Source organism: Hippopotamus amphibius, chromosome 12 (genome assembly GCF_030028045.1).
Source record: "Hippopotamus amphibius kiboko isolate mHipAmp2 chromosome 12, mHipAmp2.hap2, whole genome shotgun sequence".
Classification (NCBI taxonomy): domain Eukaryota; kingdom Metazoa; phylum Chordata; class Mammalia; order Artiodactyla; family Hippopotamidae; genus Hippopotamus; species Hippopotamus amphibius.
In genome coordinates this window covers 80,432,364-80,452,385 of record NC_080197.1, presented here as the reverse complement: position 1 = coordinate 80,452,385, position 20,022 = coordinate 80,432,364, and the positions used below count along the sequence as shown (strand labels likewise).

The 20,022-nt window shown below is 61.9% G+C and overlaps 2 protein-coding genes across 2 annotated transcripts in view; one reads left to right on the top strand and one right to left on the bottom strand.

Annotated features, from left to right (window-relative positions):
- CACNA2D4 (calcium voltage-gated channel auxiliary subunit alpha2delta 4) overlaps nucleotides 1–20,022 on the top strand; it is a 78,282-nt gene that overhangs the window by 44,728 nt on the left and 13,532 nt on the right. The window contains exon 24 of the mRNA XM_057702231.1: nucleotides 1,471–1,551. Coding sequence (XP_057558214.1) covers nucleotides 1,471–1,551 — 81 coding nt within the window. The remainder of the gene's footprint in view (nucleotides 1–1,470; nucleotides 1,552–20,022) is intronic.
- Nucleotides 6,024–11,813, bottom strand: LRTM2 (leucine rich repeats and transmembrane domains 2). Its single transcript, XM_057702232.1, has 3 exons — nucleotides 11,747–11,813; nucleotides 8,955–9,545; nucleotides 6,024–6,478 (listed from the first exon to the last, which is right to left on the bottom strand). Exons 1-3 carry the CDS (start codon nucleotides 11,811–11,813, stop codon nucleotides 6,024–6,026), a joined length of 1,113 nt encoding a protein of 370 aa, XP_057558215.1.

Here is a 20,022-nt window from a genome sequence, read left to right as displayed (position 1 = left end):
GTCGGTGCTGAGAAACCTGCCAGCACAGAGCAGAGTCTCGGCAAAGTCTCGGCAAAGCCCCAGCGGCTCAGGCCTGGGGCCCCCACATCCACAGCCCTCCTTCCTGGGCCAGCCCCTGGGCCCTGCCCCCCACCACCCGGTAGCTGGTTCATTCACCCAGGTGCCTGGTGACCCAGGCGCTGAGCTCCCCGATGTCCCCAGAGGCCATGTCATTAGGGCCCACACCTTCACTTGGGTGTTTTCTCCAAGCCTGTGTGGCACACACAATGGAAGGTCTGCAGCCGGGGACACTGCAGGGGTCACCCCATCAGCATCCACCAGACATTTCTAGAAGCAAGGTGGGGAAGCTGACTCCTGCGTCTGTTGTTGTCCCTTGTATCTTCGCTATGGTAAAAAATTCCCAGAACCAAGGATGACCTTACATAGTGTCAGTTCCTACAATAAGAGTAATTTCGATTTCCGGACACTTGGTTCCAACGAGGTATGGTGGGTAATTCTGGCAGAAGAGCGGATACGAGAAACCAGCGGTTGACAAGTTTCTCTACGACTGACACGTCAGAGTCTCGTGATTTGTTTGTTTCAAGCAACGTTCAGTGTAAAGACATCAAGAGAGCACATGATAAAATTGTGCCCCTTTCTCAGGGTTTTTAGGGACGAACTAGACCCATAGACAAGAGTGCGTTGAAAAGTGAATCCAGGGCTGTAAAACCCAGAAGCCACGGGCGTGTACTCGTCCGCACCCCTCAGAGCCGGAAAGCTCTGTGCTGATGCAGAGCTGAAGCTGCCGCCTGAATTCTGCGCCCGGCGGCCTGATCTCCAAGAGGTGGGGAGGCACCTCCAGGCTGCCCCGGAGCCTGGCCGTGTCCCGGAAGCACAGCGACCAGCAGAGCAGTGGCGTGCAGGCCACCAGGACTTACGAAGCGCTGTGGACGTGTCAGACGCCAGCCAGCCTTCTGTGCCTGATGCAGCCCTGGCGTCTGGCTTCCCGAAGGGGCTGTCACTGTCACCTTGACTCATGTAACTGCTGAGGGTCAACCAGGGTCAGCCAGCACTGCGTCCTGGAACGCAGCCCGTCCCCTGCTGGAAAGGGCCCTCTGATGCCATGCGCATCTCCTAGTGGGTCCCTGCGGGGTCCCAGAGCTCCAGTGGGGCAGCTACATGCAGACAGGTTTGTGGCCCTGAGACAGAGCAAACCCATAGTGTCAGGGACTTGCGTGAATGTCAGGGGCCACCACAAACTGACCCGGCAGCTTCGGAGCTGCACGGAGAGGTAAGCGGCACCCGGCACATAGGAGGCAGGTAGGAGGCCCTCGGCAAAGATCCGAGGTGTGTGGTAACAGGCAGCCCCCCAGGACAGCCCCCCACTCGCTCAGGAACATCCTAGCCTTGGGTCTACCCAGCTTCCCAGCCCACCCCACTCTCAGCTGCTCCGCAGGAGCCGAGAAAATGACTTGGCAATTTTTCTTCCAGAAAGTGCAGGTGCGCCAGAGGTGGTGACAGTGAGCACAGCTGTAGCAGTGACCGTGGACAACAGGACAGCCATCGCTGCAGGTAGGAGCTGCCCCTGGGCCGTGAGTCCGAATTGTGAACGAGCCACAGGTGATGCAGACAGCCCTGCGCGCGGTCTGCAGGACCACGGTCTCTGCGTTTGCCCCGAGAGAATGTGGGACTGAGGGGGCACGGGGTCTTCCTGAGCCATTTTGTTTATAAAACCATGAAGGCTTAGATCTAACAGAATCATGCAAAATGAAGCCCAGAGAGGCTGAGAGATCTGCTCTAGGTCACACAGGACAGAGACTGCCTAGACCTTCCCACCCTCTGAGTGTTGCTTCCACCTCCAGTGCCCACTTGGACAGTAGAGGAGTCCAGGGAGGAGTGGACTTGTGACTCAGACCCTAAAAGTCTAAGCCTGTACACGAGGCCAGTGTTCCCGTGCACATTCTCATCCAGCCCTGGGGTGACCCAGTTTGGCTCCATTTTACAGATGAGGAAACCGAGGCCCAGAAACATTATTTGCCCAAAGTCCCATGGCTAATAGTTAATCAAGCTCAAATTTGAGCTCAGATCGCCTCTCATGAAGGCCCAGGTTCACAACCCTGTGTTGCAATTGAGCACAAAAGCCACGAGAACCCCCAGAGAGCCTCACAAGCCACCCCGGCTTTGTAGTTTCTTGGAACCTAAGAAGGTCCTTGGCACCTCTGCCCAGTCACCTGAGAGCCATGAGGCCCGTGTGATAAGGACCCTGCCCTCGGCCTCCATGTCCCAGACCCCACTGTATTCTCAGAAATTGGCAGGTCCTCGGGCTTAGGCCATCATAGGTGCTGAGGTTGGGCACCTGCCTTGTGGGGAACCCCACAGCTGCCAGGGGTGGGAGGGCAGGACCCTCGCCTTCTGCTCCAGGATGAGTGCAGGGCAAAGGGCAAGGATGGGTTGCCCCCTCTGCCCACCTGCCCGAGCAAGGGCACAGCCGTCCGTGCTGGGGTGGGGCAGGAGGGTAGGACTCGGTCTGGTTGCTTGACGCCCTTGTTCAGAAACACGCATGTCACGGGAGTCCTGAGGCTGCGCCGCTGGGCACTTGGGAGGGACCTGCGCCATACCAGCTGCCTTTCTGTCCTTTGCCCGGCCTGCTAATCCCAGGCCCTGAAGACTGTCCTGTGGCCCCTGCTCCCTCCACGGTGGCGTGGCCTTCTCAGCTCCCGAGCACCTGAAAGCCCAGCAAAGAGAAGGCGCGCGGGGTCAGGCTGCTGGCTGTGCTCCCCTGCACTCTCCAATTATTTGATATCATTTTTAACTCAGCGCTGCATTAGAGCCAGGAGGGGTTGCTATGGAAACCGTGTCCGGGTGCCTCTGGTTTAACTCACTGCAGACAATCGCTCTGATGCTCGGGGGGCATGGATGTGATAGGACAGGGATGAGGCACTGGAGACCTTTGTGCTGCAATTACTTTTTTTTTCAGTCTCCTTTTGTAATTTCCTCTTCCTGGCCTGTGGCTCGGTCTCCTGACCCTGGGCCAGCCGGGCCTGTGTGCGCTGTCCTGGCTGTTCCTTCCCTCATGTGCATGTGAGCACGCTCTGTGACAGGCGGGCTACACTTTCCATGTTTGTGCCCCGGGCCGGGGAGAAGGAAGAAGAGTGGCTGCAGGGACAGCCAAGGGCCAGGCCTATGAACGAGGAGGCATTGTTTAACCTCTAAGCAGGTATTTCTCAACAGTTCATGCAAAATTTCTAGGAAGTGCCGTTTTGATGGGGATCCACTTTCAGGTCCCTGTGCCCTCCAGGCCCTGCTTGGGGAATGTTGCCGAGTGTCCCGGTGGTGTTTCCCCAGCACAGTGGCCTTGGTGTGGAGGGCCTGCTGTCTGGAGCTGCCTGACAGCTCCTCTCCCTGGAGATCCGCCTGCATGCACGCGGCCCAGCCTCCAGACCACACATCTGCATGTTAACTACACCTGTGCAGGATGTGGGGGGCCCTGTCTCTGCCCCCGCGGGGGCCTGTCTCCCAGCTCTGCTCTACCCATCAGGGCTATAGGAGGGCACCTCCCCCCACCCCCGTTCCACCACCCAGCAAGGGGTCCAGCTGGGCACCTCCCCCTATTACCCCCACCCAGCAAGGGGTCCACTGAACCCCTGGTGCACGGACCTGCTGGCTCTCTTCTCCCTGGGGTTTCTCCTGGTTCACTGGGGTGTCACCCAAGGGAGGGCTCCTGGCTAGGAGAGAATTCTCTCTTGGTCTGAGGACTGTGACCTGTGTAGCCCAGGCCCGGGCAGCCAGAGGCCGGTCATGCAAGGTTGGTCACTCGGGCGTCAAGTGGACAAACAACCCAGAGGCCTTGATCACATCCTCTCCTGACCCCTGGCCCCCCCTCCAGTCCATAATTCTGGTCCTGTGCCTGTTGAGCCCTTCGGAGGGGTCCTCTGTACAAGTCCAAGTGCTGGCAGCCTGTCCTTGGAGTCAGTCTCCAAAAGCACAGGACATTAAACTGGGGTCCTCCTGCAAACCCAGCAACACCGCCCCCTGGAGGTTGGTGAAACCTAGTCCCCTAAACTGCTGTCTGGGAGCCCCCCTCCCATCACACAGCTGGGTCCCTGGGGCAAACGTTCACCTCCTACCCCATGGCCATCTGCTGTTGACCGCAGGGCGGCCGCTCGGAGCAGGGCTGGGAGCAGGCCTGCGGCTCTGCGCTCCCCTGCTGCCCTCCCGAGAGCCCCCCAAGGCCAGGCCTCGGGTGGGAGTTTCCTCTGCCTTAGGGGGCTGGGGAGACTCGGTACACCTATCTGGGAAGGTCAAGGGTCAGGAGCCACCATCCCGGCTCCCAGTTCCTGGCTCCCGCATCCCCTCTCACCCAAGGAAACCAGGAAGTACATAGGAAAATACAGTCTTTATTGGTCATCTGAAACAACAAACCAGAAATATAATTTTGCCTTTAAAAATCTTCTGTCTCAGGCTGAAGACACCACCATTGATAACGCCCAGCCTTCCCTGACTCCCTTTAGAAAATCCCCAGATCTGGTGTCGGCCGGCACCCCAAAAGAAGGAAGGCTGTGGACCAGCCCAGTGGGCAGCCTGTGCCCGGCCCCCTCTGTCCCTGTCCTGCCTCAGACCCATGTTCTGATGGCCTCCCCCCGGCCACTCCCTAGACCCCTGCCCATCTCAGAGCCAGAAACTGGCCTGATGCCGCCTGACCCTCCGTCAGCTGGGGGAGGCTGGTGTCCTGCAGAGAGAGGCCCAGAACTCACCCAGGATGACACTCACCAGGAAGGGCAGGCCTCGGAAAGGGCACCAGTGACCCCCACCCTGCACTGGCCCTCCCACCCCTGCCCCAAGCCTCTGTCCCTTTGGTGGTTTGGGGGTTACAGGTAAAGAGCAGATGGCCCCAGGCCCTTGCTCTGGTCTGGGCCCCAGTCCGGGTGCCAGGAGGACTCTGAGAAGCCAGACTGAGCTGACAGAATGCTGGGAAAGGGACCCCGTTACTGACACCTCTGAGAAGAACACGGGGGTCCTTTCCCTGCTCCCGGGGTCTATTTGGGATGTGTTGGCAGGTCAGTCACAGAGCATGACCCAGTCCCCGCCCCAAGGTCACAGGCCCGGAGATGCTGAAGGGGGTGGTCGTGGTGAGAGGTGCGGAGCAACGGTTCTCGGGCTGCAGGCTGTGGGAGTGGGAGGGTGGGGGTCCCCACAGGGCCTGGCAGTGATGTACTTGGGCAGCGCTTAGGATGAGCCACCGTCCACACACGCTGCCGCTTCTAGGCCTCTGGGCCAGTGTCCCTGGAAACCCCAGCAGGAGAGGTGTGAGCAGGTTGCTAGGGTGACGGGCAGTCTCATCCAGCAGCACCACCTTGGCCTCTTGGGAGGATCTGGAAGGAATCCTTGTGCTGTGGGTTTGGGTTTCTCCCCGTCGGCTTCAGGAGGTTGCATAAGCAAGCAGAAGGGTGTGTGGTCTGAGGGCTGAGACCACGGGGGATGCCTGGCTCTGCTCCCCGAGTCTCACAACCTCTGTCACCATGTGACTGTGTGTGCTACGCCGAGCTTATGGGAGAGTGATTAGTAACCCGGAGCGGGGAGGTCGGGGATGCAGGGACAGACAACTTCGGCTAGGGCGTGGTGCTGGATTTCCAAGTGCCGGTCCAGATGGCAGGGATGGTCTGACTGCACATTGGTACCAGCTGTTGGAAGCTGGGTCCAACAGCTTTCCGACTTAGAAGAGAGTCACAGAAACCGGCCCTGCACCCCCTAGATGCAGATGAGGTGGGTCAAGCCAGAGGTGGGGGGCATCACCGGCTGTGACTACACTGGGAGCTGAAGGGGCACAGGGGTGCTGAGTCCAGGGGCCTCTGCTTGAACAGACGTCCTTTCTGCCCGTGGTCCAGAGCTTTCGTGGCCCAGAGAGGAGCATCAGCACACCAGCGGCTTCCAGACGCTCTGGAGTCCACGGAGCCCCGGGCCCCTTTGCTGGCAGGCTGGGAGGAAGACGGAAAGGGGACAGGAGAGGGACGGCCGGTGTGCTCCCCCTGCCCCCACCCGGGCTCTCAGGCCACGGAGGAGATCTGCTTCTGGTCCTCGTGGTCGCCTTCTGGGTCACCCATCAGGGGCTGGCGTTTCTTGAGCTCCCGGTGGTACTTGGCCATGAGGGAGGCGTAGATGCACCCGTAGGCGGCGGCCACCACCATCATGATGCAGACCACGCCGCAGACCACCCCCGCTATGATCACTGTGCCAATGGCCCGCCGCACGCTCACGGGCCGCGGCCGCTGCTTCTGGGGGCAGGCGGTGCTGGGCTCGGGCTCGGGCTCGGGGCCTGGCTTGGGCTTGGCAGGCTCCGGGCTGGCCTTGGTGCAGGGTGGTCCGGCGACCTCCAGCCCGGCCGAGCTATTCTGGTCCTCCAGCTGGGAGCAGTAGTTGAACATCTCCATGGGGACCACGCGCATGTCCTTCCCCCTCAGCTCCTTGGGCAGGGTGCAGGCCAGCTGGTCCAGGCGCCCCCCTGCATGGGGAGAGAGAGAAGGTGGCGCTGAGACCCAGCACTCCCTCCCCCAACCCCAGGTCTCCACCGGACGGCCCAGGAGGGCTAGTTTCTGTCAGCAATGCAGTCAGTCCTGGTGTCACGGCGACAGGAGAGGAAGGTGAGGGGGACTAGTGTGCATGGAGCCCAGTTACCAGGAGGCAGTACGCACATCCCGGCATTTAACCTGTGCAGAAGCCTTGTGAGATGGACAGTGTCCCTGTGCCCATCTGATAGAGAAGCAAACATCTCCACCTTGCCCGCTCCCCAGAGTCAAATTGGCCCCCTGGGTGCCCAGGAAAGAGGGGCCAGGAGCTCTGCCCAGATGGCAGCCCACGCCTCCCCTTGACCACTGTCTGTAACTCCGGACCCTATTCTCCCCAGCGACTCACCCACCCAGGCTCCTCCTGCTCACACAGAGGACTGAAGCCAGAGCCTCGGCCACGCGCCTCCTCGTGCGACCCTGCTTCCTAAGGTGCCTCCTTGGAGGAGGGGGAGGAGAGGCCGGCGAGAGTACTTTCCTCCTTAAGACCAATGGTGGCCTGGTCGGTGCCCCGGCCACAGTACCTCTGGGCACAGAGGCATCTTGGGAGGGGACCCTAAAGACCCCATGGGCAGAGGAGGGGTCCGTGCTGATGAGGGCGTGCGGGCAGCGAAGGCTGCGCAGGCTCACCCCGACACAGCCAAGCCAGCTGCGACCTGGGGGAGGCGGGTGCAGAGCACAGATGGGGTGAGAGGAGGAGCTGCCCAGACTGCCCGGGCACCCCCCTTTTGGCCTCTTCCAGCATCCCAAGATCTAGATGCAGGCGTGACGCCCCCCACACCCCCCGCAGAAGGGCCTGTTCTCCTGCCACCCCGTCCCTGCTGGCTCCCAGCCCAGCCCGGCCGCTGCAGTCTCCTCACACAATAGACATCAATCTTTCCCGGGTGCTGAGGAAAACAGCCCAGGTTTTTTGTCTTGATTTGGTCTGGCTCTTTTTTTGGAGGAATGCAAGGTGGAAAATAACTCCACTAGTGAAAAATTCCTAAAATGTACATTTCCCCTGCGTGCCCTTTAGTTCCTGATGACTGTCTGGAGGGACAAAGACGTCCCCTCTGGATCACACACTGGTCTGGCTCTCCAGACCCCTGTCCAAGGCTTACATCCTGTGAACTGTGTCCAGGGTGTTTGTGCCGGCGGGGGCTGGGCATGGAGGTGGGGCAACCTTACCTTCCTGCTCCAAAATCCTGAGGCTGACTCCCTCCCGGCCATATCATCTTGTGCAAATTACTTAACTTATTTAACTGCTTATGAGTCTCGGCTTTCTTGGCCGTCAATAAGATTGGCATCTTACTGACATCTCAGTGAGCTGCTTGTTAGGGTTCAAATAGGTCACATACATGGAAAAATATTTGGAAACTGGAAACTATGCAAGTGTGCATTATAATTTCTCCTCTCACAAAAGTGGGAGAAATTATCACGGTGACGAACATTTTATGGCACTTTATCATTCGTAAAATGTTTCTAATTAACTAACACATGAGAAGATTATGCGAATAATTGGATTGTGGAAACACTATGAAACAAAAGGAGTAAGACTTTGACGAGAGCATTAGCGTTCTTTTCACATCAATTCATTCATTCAGCAAATATTCCTGGAGCCCTCCTTCGTGCTGGGCACCAAATTGTGTCTAATTAAGCCCAGCTAATATTATGACTTCCACCAGCAAGCGGACATATAAATGAGCAAGTTTTGTTGCGGACTCACTTTAGGCTGAGGACTTTTCCAGACACTTTCTGTGCGTTACCTATGTAATCTGCACAACGATTCTCTGAGATAGATACTGTTATTTGCCCCGTGTCATGGATGAGGGCACAACCACAGAAAGGCTAATCGACTCTCTCAAGATTACACAGGGAGTAAGTGGCAGAGCCATGAACCAAACCCAGGTCTGGCACTTTTAAGCAGTAAGCTTACTTCTTTGCCCTCCTTGTCCATTTCATGTAATCATTTCGAAGGTCATTCTAGAACCTTCCCAGGTTAACTAAAGGGGGAGGGGAAAGAATGGGAAACTAAAGGCATCTGGCTCCTTAGTAAAAGCTTTGATAACAGAACTTCCAGGGAGAAGGATTTGAGATCACCACCAAAGTGGAAATGTGATTGCATCCGTGGATTTGAATTCTGTTCCACCCTCCCGAAACTGGGGGTATTTAAGAGGTGGCTGCGTTATTCAGAGGAGTGAGGGACGCCTAGAGGACAGTTACACTGTGTGTTTAAGTCCGTCCTGAAACCTACAAAGGGAGAGCAAGGTACAGTGAGTCCGTCTGAAGAGACAGGGCAGAGAAAGGCGGCCGGAGCGGAGGCGACGGGAAGAGAGGGGCGTCGGCCCCTCTGCCTGCTGCCCCACCCCCGCCCGCTGGTGGCTAGGCTGGGGCCCCTCCTCCCCACCCACCCGCTGGGGCCTCAGCCTCGCTCACCTCGGTAGGAGAACCACTCGAGCCAGTGCTTGAAGTCCCGCAGGTGGCAGTCGCACTCCCAGGGGTTGTCCCCTACCTGCAGCAGCTGCAGGCTGGCCAGGGGCTCGAAGGTCCGCCGGTCCAGGCTCTGCAGGCGGTTGGCGCGCAGGGACAGGGAGCGCAGGGCAGGGAGCCCGTCGAAGAGGCCGGGCGGGAGCCGCGCCAGGCCGTTGAGGGACAGGTCGAGGTGGCGCAGGCGCGGCAGGGGCCGCAGCAGCTCGGGGTCCAGGGCGCGGAGGCTGTTGTTGCGCAGCTGCAGCTCCGTCAGGTTGGCCAGGTCCCCGAAGACGGCGCGCGGCAGCCGGTCCAGGAAGTTGTTGGAGAGGTCCAGCCGCTGCAGCCCCGACAGGTTGGCGAAGGCGCCGCTGGGCAGGAAGCTCAGCCTGTTGTTCAGGAGCAGGAGGGTGCGGGTGGCGGCCGGCAGGTCCGGGGGCAGCGCGGTCAGGCCCAGGCCGCTGCAGTCCACCTGCAGGCCACGGCCGTCGCACGTGCACGGGAAGGGGCAGGCGGGGAGGGCCTCTGCCGTGCACAGGGCGATCCAGCAGGTGAGCCCTGGGGGACGGACGGGGGGACGGAAGGACAGCAGGTCACCGCCTCCCGCTGCCTTCCCCTCCCGTCTGGTTCCCACCACGCGGCTTTGCGCTGATCCCCTTTGGCCCAGCCACGAGCGGTGCATTAGCGTTACCAGACCACGTAAAAGAGAACCCACCCCCCGCAGCACCTCCACGTGGACGGACACCACAGGGCACCCAGGGTCCCCGCGTGGCGGATCGCCCCGGGAGCCTGGGCCCCCCACCCCCGACACCCCAGATGTTGACACGGCAGAGGATGTGAGGATGTCAGAGGAGCCTCCCCACGTCCCTCTCCCAGGGTCGCTGCCCCGGGAAGGATCCTCTTTCCAGAGCAAATGGCTCTGCTTCCTTCCCCTCCGCACCACCCCCCAACCTGGGGCTGCGTGGGGCTGATGGCTGTGTGTGGGAGGGGGCTGGGTTGCACGCGCGAAGGGGCCCCCAGCCCCCCCAACAATCTCCTGGGTCTGGACGAATCCCATATCTGAGGTGGGTCAGCACCTCAGGGTGAGGAGGGAGCCCCAGCCCACCCAGGGTCCCACCCCAGAGACCCCTGTGGAAATGACGGGGTGAGACACCCAGTGCCACATCCACATGGAGGACGCTGGGGTGGGAGCCACGCAAATCGTGGGCCCGGGGCAAGTCCCACATCTGTTCTCAGTCTACAGCCGGCCTTGCCCTTAGCCTGGGCTCCTGTTCCCGGTCTCTGCAGGATGGATCTGTTGACAGCAATCCTCTCATGGTCCCATGTTTCGCCCGGGGCCCCTCGGAGGAGCAAGCCCGGGGCCCCTGTGGCAGGGCTGCAGGGGGAGGGCACTCCGAGAACAATCGCCCGGGGCAGCTCGTTCCGTGGTCCACCCTTCGAAGAGTGACCACGAAGCCCCCGTGACTGTCCTCCTGGGGGTGCCTGTGGAAGGGGAAGGAGGTACCCATCCAGCTCAGAGGAAAGGCCCCAGCCGAGGAGCGATGGCCACTTGGCTCCCCCGGGAGCAGCCGCCGCCGCCGCGGCCTGGTTCCGGGAGGCGCTGGTCCTGAATTTGTGTCTAGTAGGGTCTGGTGTCTGCTGTCCCAAAGGGCAGCACCTGAAGGAACAGGATGGGGCTGTACTCCCCTTTCCTGGAGGATCAGTGACACCCGAGAGACACCTTCCAGGCTGACACCTAAGCCTCTTTGTTCTCGGGGGGAAAAGCGCACAGGCACGGCCACGGACACCAACCGGAGGCCCTCGGCCACCCGAGGTCACCTGCTGGCCCACTGACCCTCTCGCCCTCTGAGCTGACTACAGCCAGGTCAGCCTGACCAACGAGCCCCGCCCTGCCATTCAGAAGTCAACATTCTTCAGACCCCACTTTCCCCAGAAAAACGTTCCGTCCATCCAGCCTCCCTCTCAAAAGGACCAGCATAAATAGAGGTTACTGTCCCCTGACCCCCAAGAAATTCCGGCTGGCATAAAAGCTCTGATGACAAGAACACAGAACCCTGTGTTGCGAGGTGCTGAGTGAGTCTAGAAGGAGGTTGAAAGGGAAGCTGGGTCCCTCGGGATCAGCTGCTCTGAGCGGTGAATAATTCATGCCACTGGTGTCGTGGGGCAGCGGTATCGCTGGGCTGACCGTGCAAGGGCAGGTCAGGGGGAGGGACGTCCCTCAGGGCTGTTCTCACCTCTTGCCCTGTAGCCTTAACCCTTCACCTCATGAAGAGAATTCCCAGGGCGTCCTTCACCCGACAGCTCACATTTCCCTTGTGGGCAGTGGGCAGCTTCAGTTTCCCCATATGCAAGAGGAGGGGCTGGACCCCATCCCTAGGGTCCCTTCCAGCACCACGTCACCAGAGCCCACTGGTTCCCTCTGTCTCAGAGCTGGGGGCACTGAGCCCCAAGCGAGGCCTCCAGGCCCACCCAGCTAATGGGCGAGCAAGGAGAGACATGTTTGCCACTAGAGCCACGGGACTCACAGGGGCTGGGGCCTCTGGGGTCGGGAGCAGACCACCAGGGTGGGGGGACAGAACTGCCTGTGCAAACTCCGTTCCTGACCTGCCACCACAGAGCTGGGAGGCAGCTCTTCCCTGTCACGACGGGCAGGGCTGCAGGCACTGGACCCTGCTTCCAGGCGGCAGGTGCCTAGAAAGAGCACCCCTGCATCCCGGCATCTCCACTAACCCCGCGGCCCGACCCCGCCCTGCACTCACAAGAGATCTGCCTCCGCTGCAGGGCGAGCCAGGTCCTCGGCCGGGGGCTGCTGCCCGGGGCCAGCATGGTGGCTGCACGGCTGTCAGGCCCTGAGCCTCCAGGGAGAGAGGAGCCCCTCATCTGCTCTGTCGGTCCTGAGAGAGAGGGAGAGAGAGCTGAGCGGAAGTAGGCGTCGGGTCTGGTTCAGCCTAGGGGTTAGGGAGGGGGCCCGGTGTCTCCTTACACTCCTCTCCGGTTCTTCTCGGCTCTGATTCCCTGGGTGGGGGACGACGAGGAGGAGGGGGCCTAGGAGCCAGGAACCTCAGCCTCCCTAGGCGAGTAGGGGTGCGTGGAGGGGCGGGTGGGCATCTCAGGCGCCCTCGGGCAGGAGACAGCGCTGAGCTCCGGGCTGGGAGAGGCAGGACTGTCCATCCCCCTCTGGCCCCCACCCAGCCTCTCCCTGCCTCTTCTTCTGTCTCCCGGGAAGATCTCGTAAATGTGTTTGAAGCCCTGTGGCCTCTTCTGCGTCTGGGCTTCCCCCACGTCCCAAGTGGGGAAATCGAGGGCCACCTGGCTCCCCAGCCCCACTGAGCTCTTACCATGGCCCCTGAGGAGGCAGAGACCAGGCCCTGCACAGGGGTGGCTGTTGGGTCGAGGGTGAGGCCCAGGCCCCACTCTTGCCGCAAGGAAGCCCCCTGCTCCTCCTCCACGGTCTCCTGGGGGGTGCGCGGCTGTGCTCCGTCTTCTGCCGGCAGGTCTGGGAGGAACCTCATCAGCTCAGGGGCTCATGCGGCGGCTGCCATAGGGGGACAGGAGTGGGGAGAGGGGGAGGCTGCAGTGCAGGCGCTGGGCCAGGCCAGGCACAGAGAGCGGCTCCTCTTCCAGGGGGGACGAGTGGGACTCCCCTTCCCAGGTGACCTGCCCCACCTTGGCCCAACGGCGCAGGCCCTGCCCTGGTCCCGCTTCCTTCCAGACGTGGCCCACGGCCCCATCCCAGGGGTGGGAAAGGAGACTGCGGCCCGCCCTGCAGCCGGCCAAGCGCCAGGTGGGGACAGACAGGCCGGGAGGGGAACAGCGATGGCCCAGCAGCCTCCCTTCCTCGGTCGCCACACTGGTCCCCGGTGACTCCCGGCTGCAGCCTCCCGCTCCCCCTCCCACAGCCGGTTTAATTCTGGGAGCACGGGGAGCCAATGGCAGAGCAGAGCAGACGCTGAGGAGGTGGGAGGAGCTGCTGGGGGCCGCGCTCAGCCCTGGAATCTCAGCATCCGAGCTGGGTTTCCCTCAGGCACCAGGGGCCTCTCCCGCCTCCTCCCCCCTCCTCACAGCTGCTGAGCTGCCTCCCGGCCCCACGAGTCCCAGCAGAGCACGCAGCAGCCCTGCGGGTCCTCAGCTGGGCCCCCCCAAGGGCGCCTGCTCAGGATGGAAGGGGCCGCTAGGGAGGGGGGCTGCTCAGGATGGGGTGGTGCCGCTAGGGAGGGAGACCACGGGGGGTGTCTGTCTGTTGCTCTGGGCGTCACCTCTCCCTCTATGGGGGGCTCGCAGCCTTACAGGGGCTGCAGAGGGAGTCTCAGTGGGCAGCTGTGGGGTGAGGGGGGCAGCCCAGGCCCACACGCCTTTAAGAGAGATCTGGGCCCTGGGCTGAGAGGCAGAGGAGATGCCCACAGCAGCTGAGGGCTGTTCTCCAGCTGCCCTCCCAGGACCAGGCCGCTGTGGGCTCCTGGCTCAGACACCCAGGTCAGGATGGGCTCTGGGTTCGAATCCCTGCCGGCCGTGCCCTCGCTATGCAACTTCAACCACGGAAACTCTCTGGGCCTCAGTTTCCTTATCTCTAAAGGTGACCACCAGAACACACCGTCCATTGTGAGGATCACTCTAATCAGGGGAGGAGAGTTAACATTTGCTGAATTCAGGACACGTTATCTTGGAAGACAGTCTAGGACCTAGACTCTAGGTGACTCTGAGCTTGGACTTGAGTCCCAGATAGGCGTAGAGAGATGTCAGGGCCCTGTCCTCCGTGGGGAAGGGTCAGTAGCTTCCTGCACGTCTGCATGACCTCTTTTCCCTGGCCCCCCAACCTCACACCTGGGTGTCTCTGTTCCTGAGCCTGTGCGAGGCCAGCAGTTGTCACATGGCGGTCGCCGTGGGGCACGTTCACACACAGCCTCCCAGACCTCCATCACCGAGGACCCTGTCTACCCTCTCTGTGTGCCTCGGCCCCGACCCTCGGAACAGTCTCTCACTCCTCCTGCCGGCGAGAACCCGCGTGCCAGCCGCTCACGGCACCCACACAGTGTCAGGCGGTCAGCGGCCACCCAAGCTCAGAGATGAAGACCAGCTTCCCTGGTCACACGGCCAGCCAGGGATGGAGGCCCGTTCCCCGGTGACTGTCCCCAGCAGTGACCCCTGGGGAGACGTGTGTGTGCGCTGAGCGGGATGTACACACAGGCTCCCCACGCAGCACGTGGTACAGATACCACCCCCCGCCCCGAGAGCGTGCACCCAGTCACGTGCTGAAACACACGCACACGCACACGCATGCACTCACGCACATGCTGGCAGCCCTCCAGCATCCTCAGATGCCAGCACCCCGGCAGTTTCTGCATATGCCCCCGGCAGACGGATGCACGGGGGGACCTACAGCCTAGAAGCAGGGTCCAGAGAAGCCCCTAGAAGACTGCTCCTGACCCAGGACCCCTACCACACTCAGACCAGCGTGGGGCTGGGCACGTGCCCCGGCCTCTGCTCCCGCTTTTTCCTGCTGCCGTGGGGAGGCGGGTGGCGGAGAACCCCCTCCGCCCTAATTTCACCTGGGCTTCTCCCCGCCTTCCCACTCCACCCATCCTTCCCTGGCCTCAGTGTCATCCCCAGAGGGAGCACCAGTCCTTGGAGAAAGTGGCCTTGAGAGCAGGTCCTGATGCCCCATCCCCAGCCTCAAATGATGTCACCTGTGCAAAACCAGCCAGGCCCAAAGCCGTCGTCTGCAGGGGGGTGGGATGCTGATGGCCCTGGAATCTCTGGAGAAACCTGACAAGAACGAGGCCCCCCCCGCCCCGGTCCATAGGGGTGTAGCCTGTGCTCCCTGGGCACCATGGAAGTGCCCCTCAGGGGCTATGGGGCCCAGCACCCTGCCCTCTGGCCCACTTCCAACCCAGGACCCCTTCTGGCCCCCAGAAGCATCTCCCTCATTAGGTAAGGGGTGACCTACATTAAGAAGCTAGCAGCAAAATAATAAAAAAAAAAAAAAAAAAAAAGAAGCTAGCAGCACAGCTGCTAAGGCAGGCGCTGGCCGCTGACGAATAAATTCACATTGTCTGGGAGGGAAGTCCCCACCAGGTGGAGGACGGGCAACGGAAACGAGTGAGGTGGCGGTCTCCAGACTCCAAGCCCCACAGCCGTGTGGGCATTTCTGTCCCAGGGAAAGGGACACGGAGAGGAGGGCAGACACGGTGGGGTCCCCAGCTGCCTTCGCTGGGCTCTGCTGAGAGAATCAGGATGGAGGATGGGGCTGAGCAGCTGAAGGCCCCCGAGTGGCCTCCCCGCAGCCAGAACAGGAACGTGGGCTTTCTGCCCCAGCTCTCTGCTACTCAGGTGTGGCCCACGGACCAGCAGCACCAGCCTCACGGGGGAGCCTTTTAGACTCAGCCCAGGCCAACTGGGTCGGCATTTGCCTCTTAACAAGACCCCAGGCAATTCATGTACATGTCAAGTTTGAGAAGCCTTGGGCTAGGTCACTTCTCCCCCAGCAGACCCTGATGCCTCTGGGGAGGCCATGGCGGGGGACGGCAGGACCCCGGGGAGCAGAGGGCGCAGTGTGTGTGGGGGGCCAGGTACGCTGACAGTAACACGTCGTGCAGGAAGGTTCCATGTGGGGAGAAATCATTCCCATGGCCACAAGCACCTGTGTCTGGTTCCCAGTCCCCCTGGCAACTCTGGGGTGAGAAGCACTGTTAACAGCATTTTGCAGATGGGGGAACTGGGGCTCGGGAACTTTAGGAACTGGCCTCGGGGTCAGGCAACGGAACAGTGCAGCCTTGGCCCAGAGCGGTCTGGCCACAAAGCTACTAACTAACTCAGCTGCTTTTGTAGGCCTGCAGGCCAGTTCTGCGCTGACCTGTCTGCACGCAGAGGCTCCTGGAGCAGGAAGGAGGAGCAGGGAAAGGGCTGCACCCTCCTGTTCGCCCAGCCCTTCACAGCGGACCCGGCGTTGCCGGGTCCGCTGGCTCCCTGCACCTGATGCAGGGGTTCTCATCAGGCCAGGCCCCCCCCTCCCTGCTGCCCCTCTTCCCAGGGACGTCACAGATGCAGCGAGGAGAGTCCTGGGAGGCAGGGGTCTTCCTGGGGAGTGGGGGCTGCGCTGAGGTGAGGAGTGGGGCTGGAGCTCCAGGGAGGCCAGGCTGGGGAGGTGGTGCCGGGCAGGAGGCGGCAGAGGAGCCGAAGGGCCCACGCACTCCTGCTGAGCCGCACAGGGTGCGGCAGGCCCTGGAGACTTGGGGGGGGGTGGGAGCTGCTTCCCTGCCAAGCGCTTCACCTGGCCGCACAGCGGGAGCAGCCTGCCGCCCTCCTGCCCTGAGGGATGCCCAGGTTAGGGTGGGGGCCCTGACCCCTCTGTGTTTCTGCCCCACCCCCAACTCCTCCTCCATGCGGTGTGAGCTCAGTCTCCAGTGGGAAACTGCCAGCGAACCCACCCAGGCCTGGTGTCCACGCCCGTCCTCTGATGTTGCTCAGTCACGTCCATCTCCCCGTCAGTGTCCAAACCACACAGCCATCAGTGCCCGCTGTGCCTTGACCTGGGGCTCCTGCCTCCTGGGATGCCATGCTGGTCTGCTGTGCACCCCCTCCCCTGGGATCTCCCTTTGGTCAAGGGTCCCCGACCCAGGACAAGGCCTCTGCACCCTTTCATTCTGCAGAGAGGTGAAGGTCGCGGACTTGTGAGAGGCGGGGCCGGGACGGAGGCCACGGCCTGGGGCTTCAAGGGCAGCACCTTCCCCCCCCATTCAGCCAGGCTGAGAGGCCCCCGGACGGCAGGACAGCAGGCGCCCACGCTGAGCCCTGGGGGGTCTGTCCAGGCTCCACCTGCAGCCGCCAGTCTGGCCTTCCGGGCCCTTCCCACATCTTCCCTGCCCGGCACCCACTAACACACGGCCCAGGCAGCACGGAAGCTGGTTTTTTTTAATCTCTAAATTTGTACTTGGAACAGACAAACCTCCTGGTTCATTTTTAAACGCGTGCCCCATTCTCATGCCCGGCTTCCTGCAGCCTCATTTCCTTGTCAGACATTCCCGATTCCAGCCAGACCCTCTGGGACGTGGAACAGAAAAGCCCCCTGTTACTCCTCGCAGGAGCTGCTCCCTGGCCCGCGGGCCTGGCTTTGGGGGTGGCCCCGAGGAAGGCGGGGCAGAGAGGCCTGATCTATGTAGGAGGACGGGGGAGGCCTCCCCAGGCACCCCAGCCCTCACAACCGCCCGATGCCCCTCAGCTTTGGGGGACGGAAATGGGGTCAGGGGTTGCTCGTCTGTCCCAGACTTAGCTTCCAGCCAAACCCCAGAGGAACCAGATCGGTTGCTTAAGAAGCCTCCCCCTCCTCCTTCTGCCGCCCCCGGCTGGCTTCCCTGGTCTCCCTCTCTTGGCAGAGCCAGAGCCTGTGCCAGTGGGGAGGGGGGACACCGCTGTGGGTTTCCCTCCTGGCTGGGCTCCCCCGCCCATCTCCACGTGCTCAGCCCGCCCCCGCCCCCACCCCGTGTAGTTATCTAAGCTGCTGAGTGTCAATCTGAGTCAGACCAGGCGATGCCCAATGCAGCCTGACGGCCAGGTGCCAGCCTCCCCACCACCCACCCCAGACAGCAGCTCAGGGGGAAGACAAAGAGCCCCGGGAGTGAGCGGGGAGGTCGGGACTCCTGGTCAGACCACCTCTGTCCTACCTTGTCCTGTCCCAGGCGTGTACCACCTGCACCTAAGCTGAGCCCACCACCCCCAAGGCTTCCTGAACCCTTTTTAGGCAGTGGGGTGTGCAGCTGGGGGACCCCAGCCCCACCCTGTTTCCCCCGCCCCCACCGGGCCTGGGTGGGCTGGGAGCAGAGCTGGAACATCAAGGAAGGGCCGAAGGAAGGGCTCCGAGGCTCCCCTCCCTCGTCCACTCCCAGCCACGCCCCCCAGGGAGGCTCCAGGGACTCAGGTCCAGCTGGGGAGGGCCCCTCTACACCCCTGTCCAAGGACAGCCTCCTAGAGGCCAGTGCCCCACGCTGAGGGCATCCTGTAAAGAGGCCGGTCAGCACCCCGAGGTCCAGTCTCATGCCTCAATGCCAGTCCTCCAGCCTGCCACCCCCACCTCACAGACAACCTCTGTGCCAGCCCTGTCACCAGCACCCCCTCCCCATGGCACCCAAGCCCCTGAGGCTGTTGGCGCTGAGCCCGGCAAGCAGGCGGCACGGGGCTCCGGCTGGCGCCCCCCATGCTACAGGGATCGTTTCTATGCCACCAGGCCTGTCATCTGGCACTGGCACTGCCTCCTCCCCCTCCTTCCCCAGCAGAATCCCAGCTCTTGTCCCCAACACTGCGAGGTCAGAGTTCCCTGTGTCCTTTAGCTGCCCAGAGGTCTGGTCCTGAGCACCACCCCAGCCCCAGCCATTGCCCCCAAGCAGGAGGCAAAGCAGCTGTCCGTGCAGGCAAGGAACCCAGTGAAGATGGGCTCGGGCCCCAAGCCCAGCTCCTGCACCCCCCGCACCCCTGCCAAGCACACAGCACTCACCTTCCGCACTGAACAAGTGTCTGGAATCAAGTGGTCTGAGCCGTCCAGTGAGCCCCTCCTGGGATTCCTGGAGAAATCAGACAGCGGCACCAGCCGCTCCCCAGAAGGACCTGGCACGCAGCGCTCGGGCGGAGGAACGCCTGCGGCCGCCTCTGCCACGGGGACCAGGGCTGCCGGGTCAATAACACACCGAGGAGGAGAGGGAGGGACGGGAGCCGCGGAAAGGGACAGGCGGGGAGGGGGAGCGCGTGTGCGGAGCAGAGAGCAGCGGAGTGACAGCGGGGGAACATCCGTGATGACAGCGACAGGCGCGCACACGGGAAGGCGGGCGCACGGAAGGCGGGCGCACACGGGCGCACACACACCGGAGGCGCTCACCCTTGAAACGCTCCCATTTCAGAGGGAGACGCAGCCGTGAACTCCAGGCGGGAGGAGAGCTGTTTACCAGGTCCCTGCTTCTTTCCTCCCCACCTCCACAATCTCTCCCTGCCTTGGCTGTGCCCCCCTCTGGCTCTGTCCCCTCTCCCTTTCCCTGTGGGGACACAGGGGTAGAACCCAGAGGACCGAGACCCCCGGAAGCTGGGTCTGAATCCTGTTCAGAGGTGGGGGCAGTATCTCCCACTCTCCCTGTAGGAAGGGAAAGCTGATCCAGGTCTCGACCAAAAGGCGACTTGTTCTGAGGGGGTACCTGGAAGGGTGCATGGGGGCCCATCTGCCTGGTGGTCTTCCAGAAAGGGACCCCCGGCCACACAGAGCTGGTGGCACATGGTCATGGTCATGCAGAGGGCACTGAGCCTTGGGACCTCAGACCAGGGCTATCTGGGGAGGGAAATGCAGGTAGGCTGGGCTGGGCCCTGGGGGCAGGTTGCCTGGGGTGCCCAGGGGTGAGCCCTGAGGAGTGGGGGGGGGGGGCAAACCAAGGCCCACCTCCCCGGCCTGGGCTTCTGCTCCTGGCTCTTGGCCGGATGGGGTGGCCAGCTAGATGGGGAGAGACTGATATCAAGAACGTGAGGCCTCTTTACCAGCCAATCAGGACAAAGGAGCTGGAGAAATCGATATTCCAAGTGTTGATCCAAAGGAAAGGAAGCCAGGGACCAAGTCAGGGGAGGAGCCACCAGCCAGGGCTGGGCCCCGGGTGACCTTCCTGGCATCTCTTGAAACCTGCCTGACAGCCGGACGCGTGGCATATTGTCGGGGGTACCCAGCATCCCTTTTCCGTTTTGCCTGCTTTCTGGGGGGTCCACCGTCAGCACTGAGTGCGGGTTAGGAGACCCCCTTGACTCAGATACTCCCACACCGTCCTCTGTCTGCTCCGCCAGTGACACAGCAGCAGAGGGCCAGGGAGGAAAAGCAGCTCTCCCCACTAGGGTTCCCTGCCTCCCACCCCACACCCATGTCACACGCTCCCCACCTGCCCCTAAACATGCTTCCTGTCCCCCAGCTGCAGGAAAGCCTGTCCTTCCTGGAGTCTAGACCCTCTCCTCACCCATGGGACACCTCCTGCTCCTTGAAAACTCAACCAGAACTCAGGTCCTGGTGCACTGTCCCTGG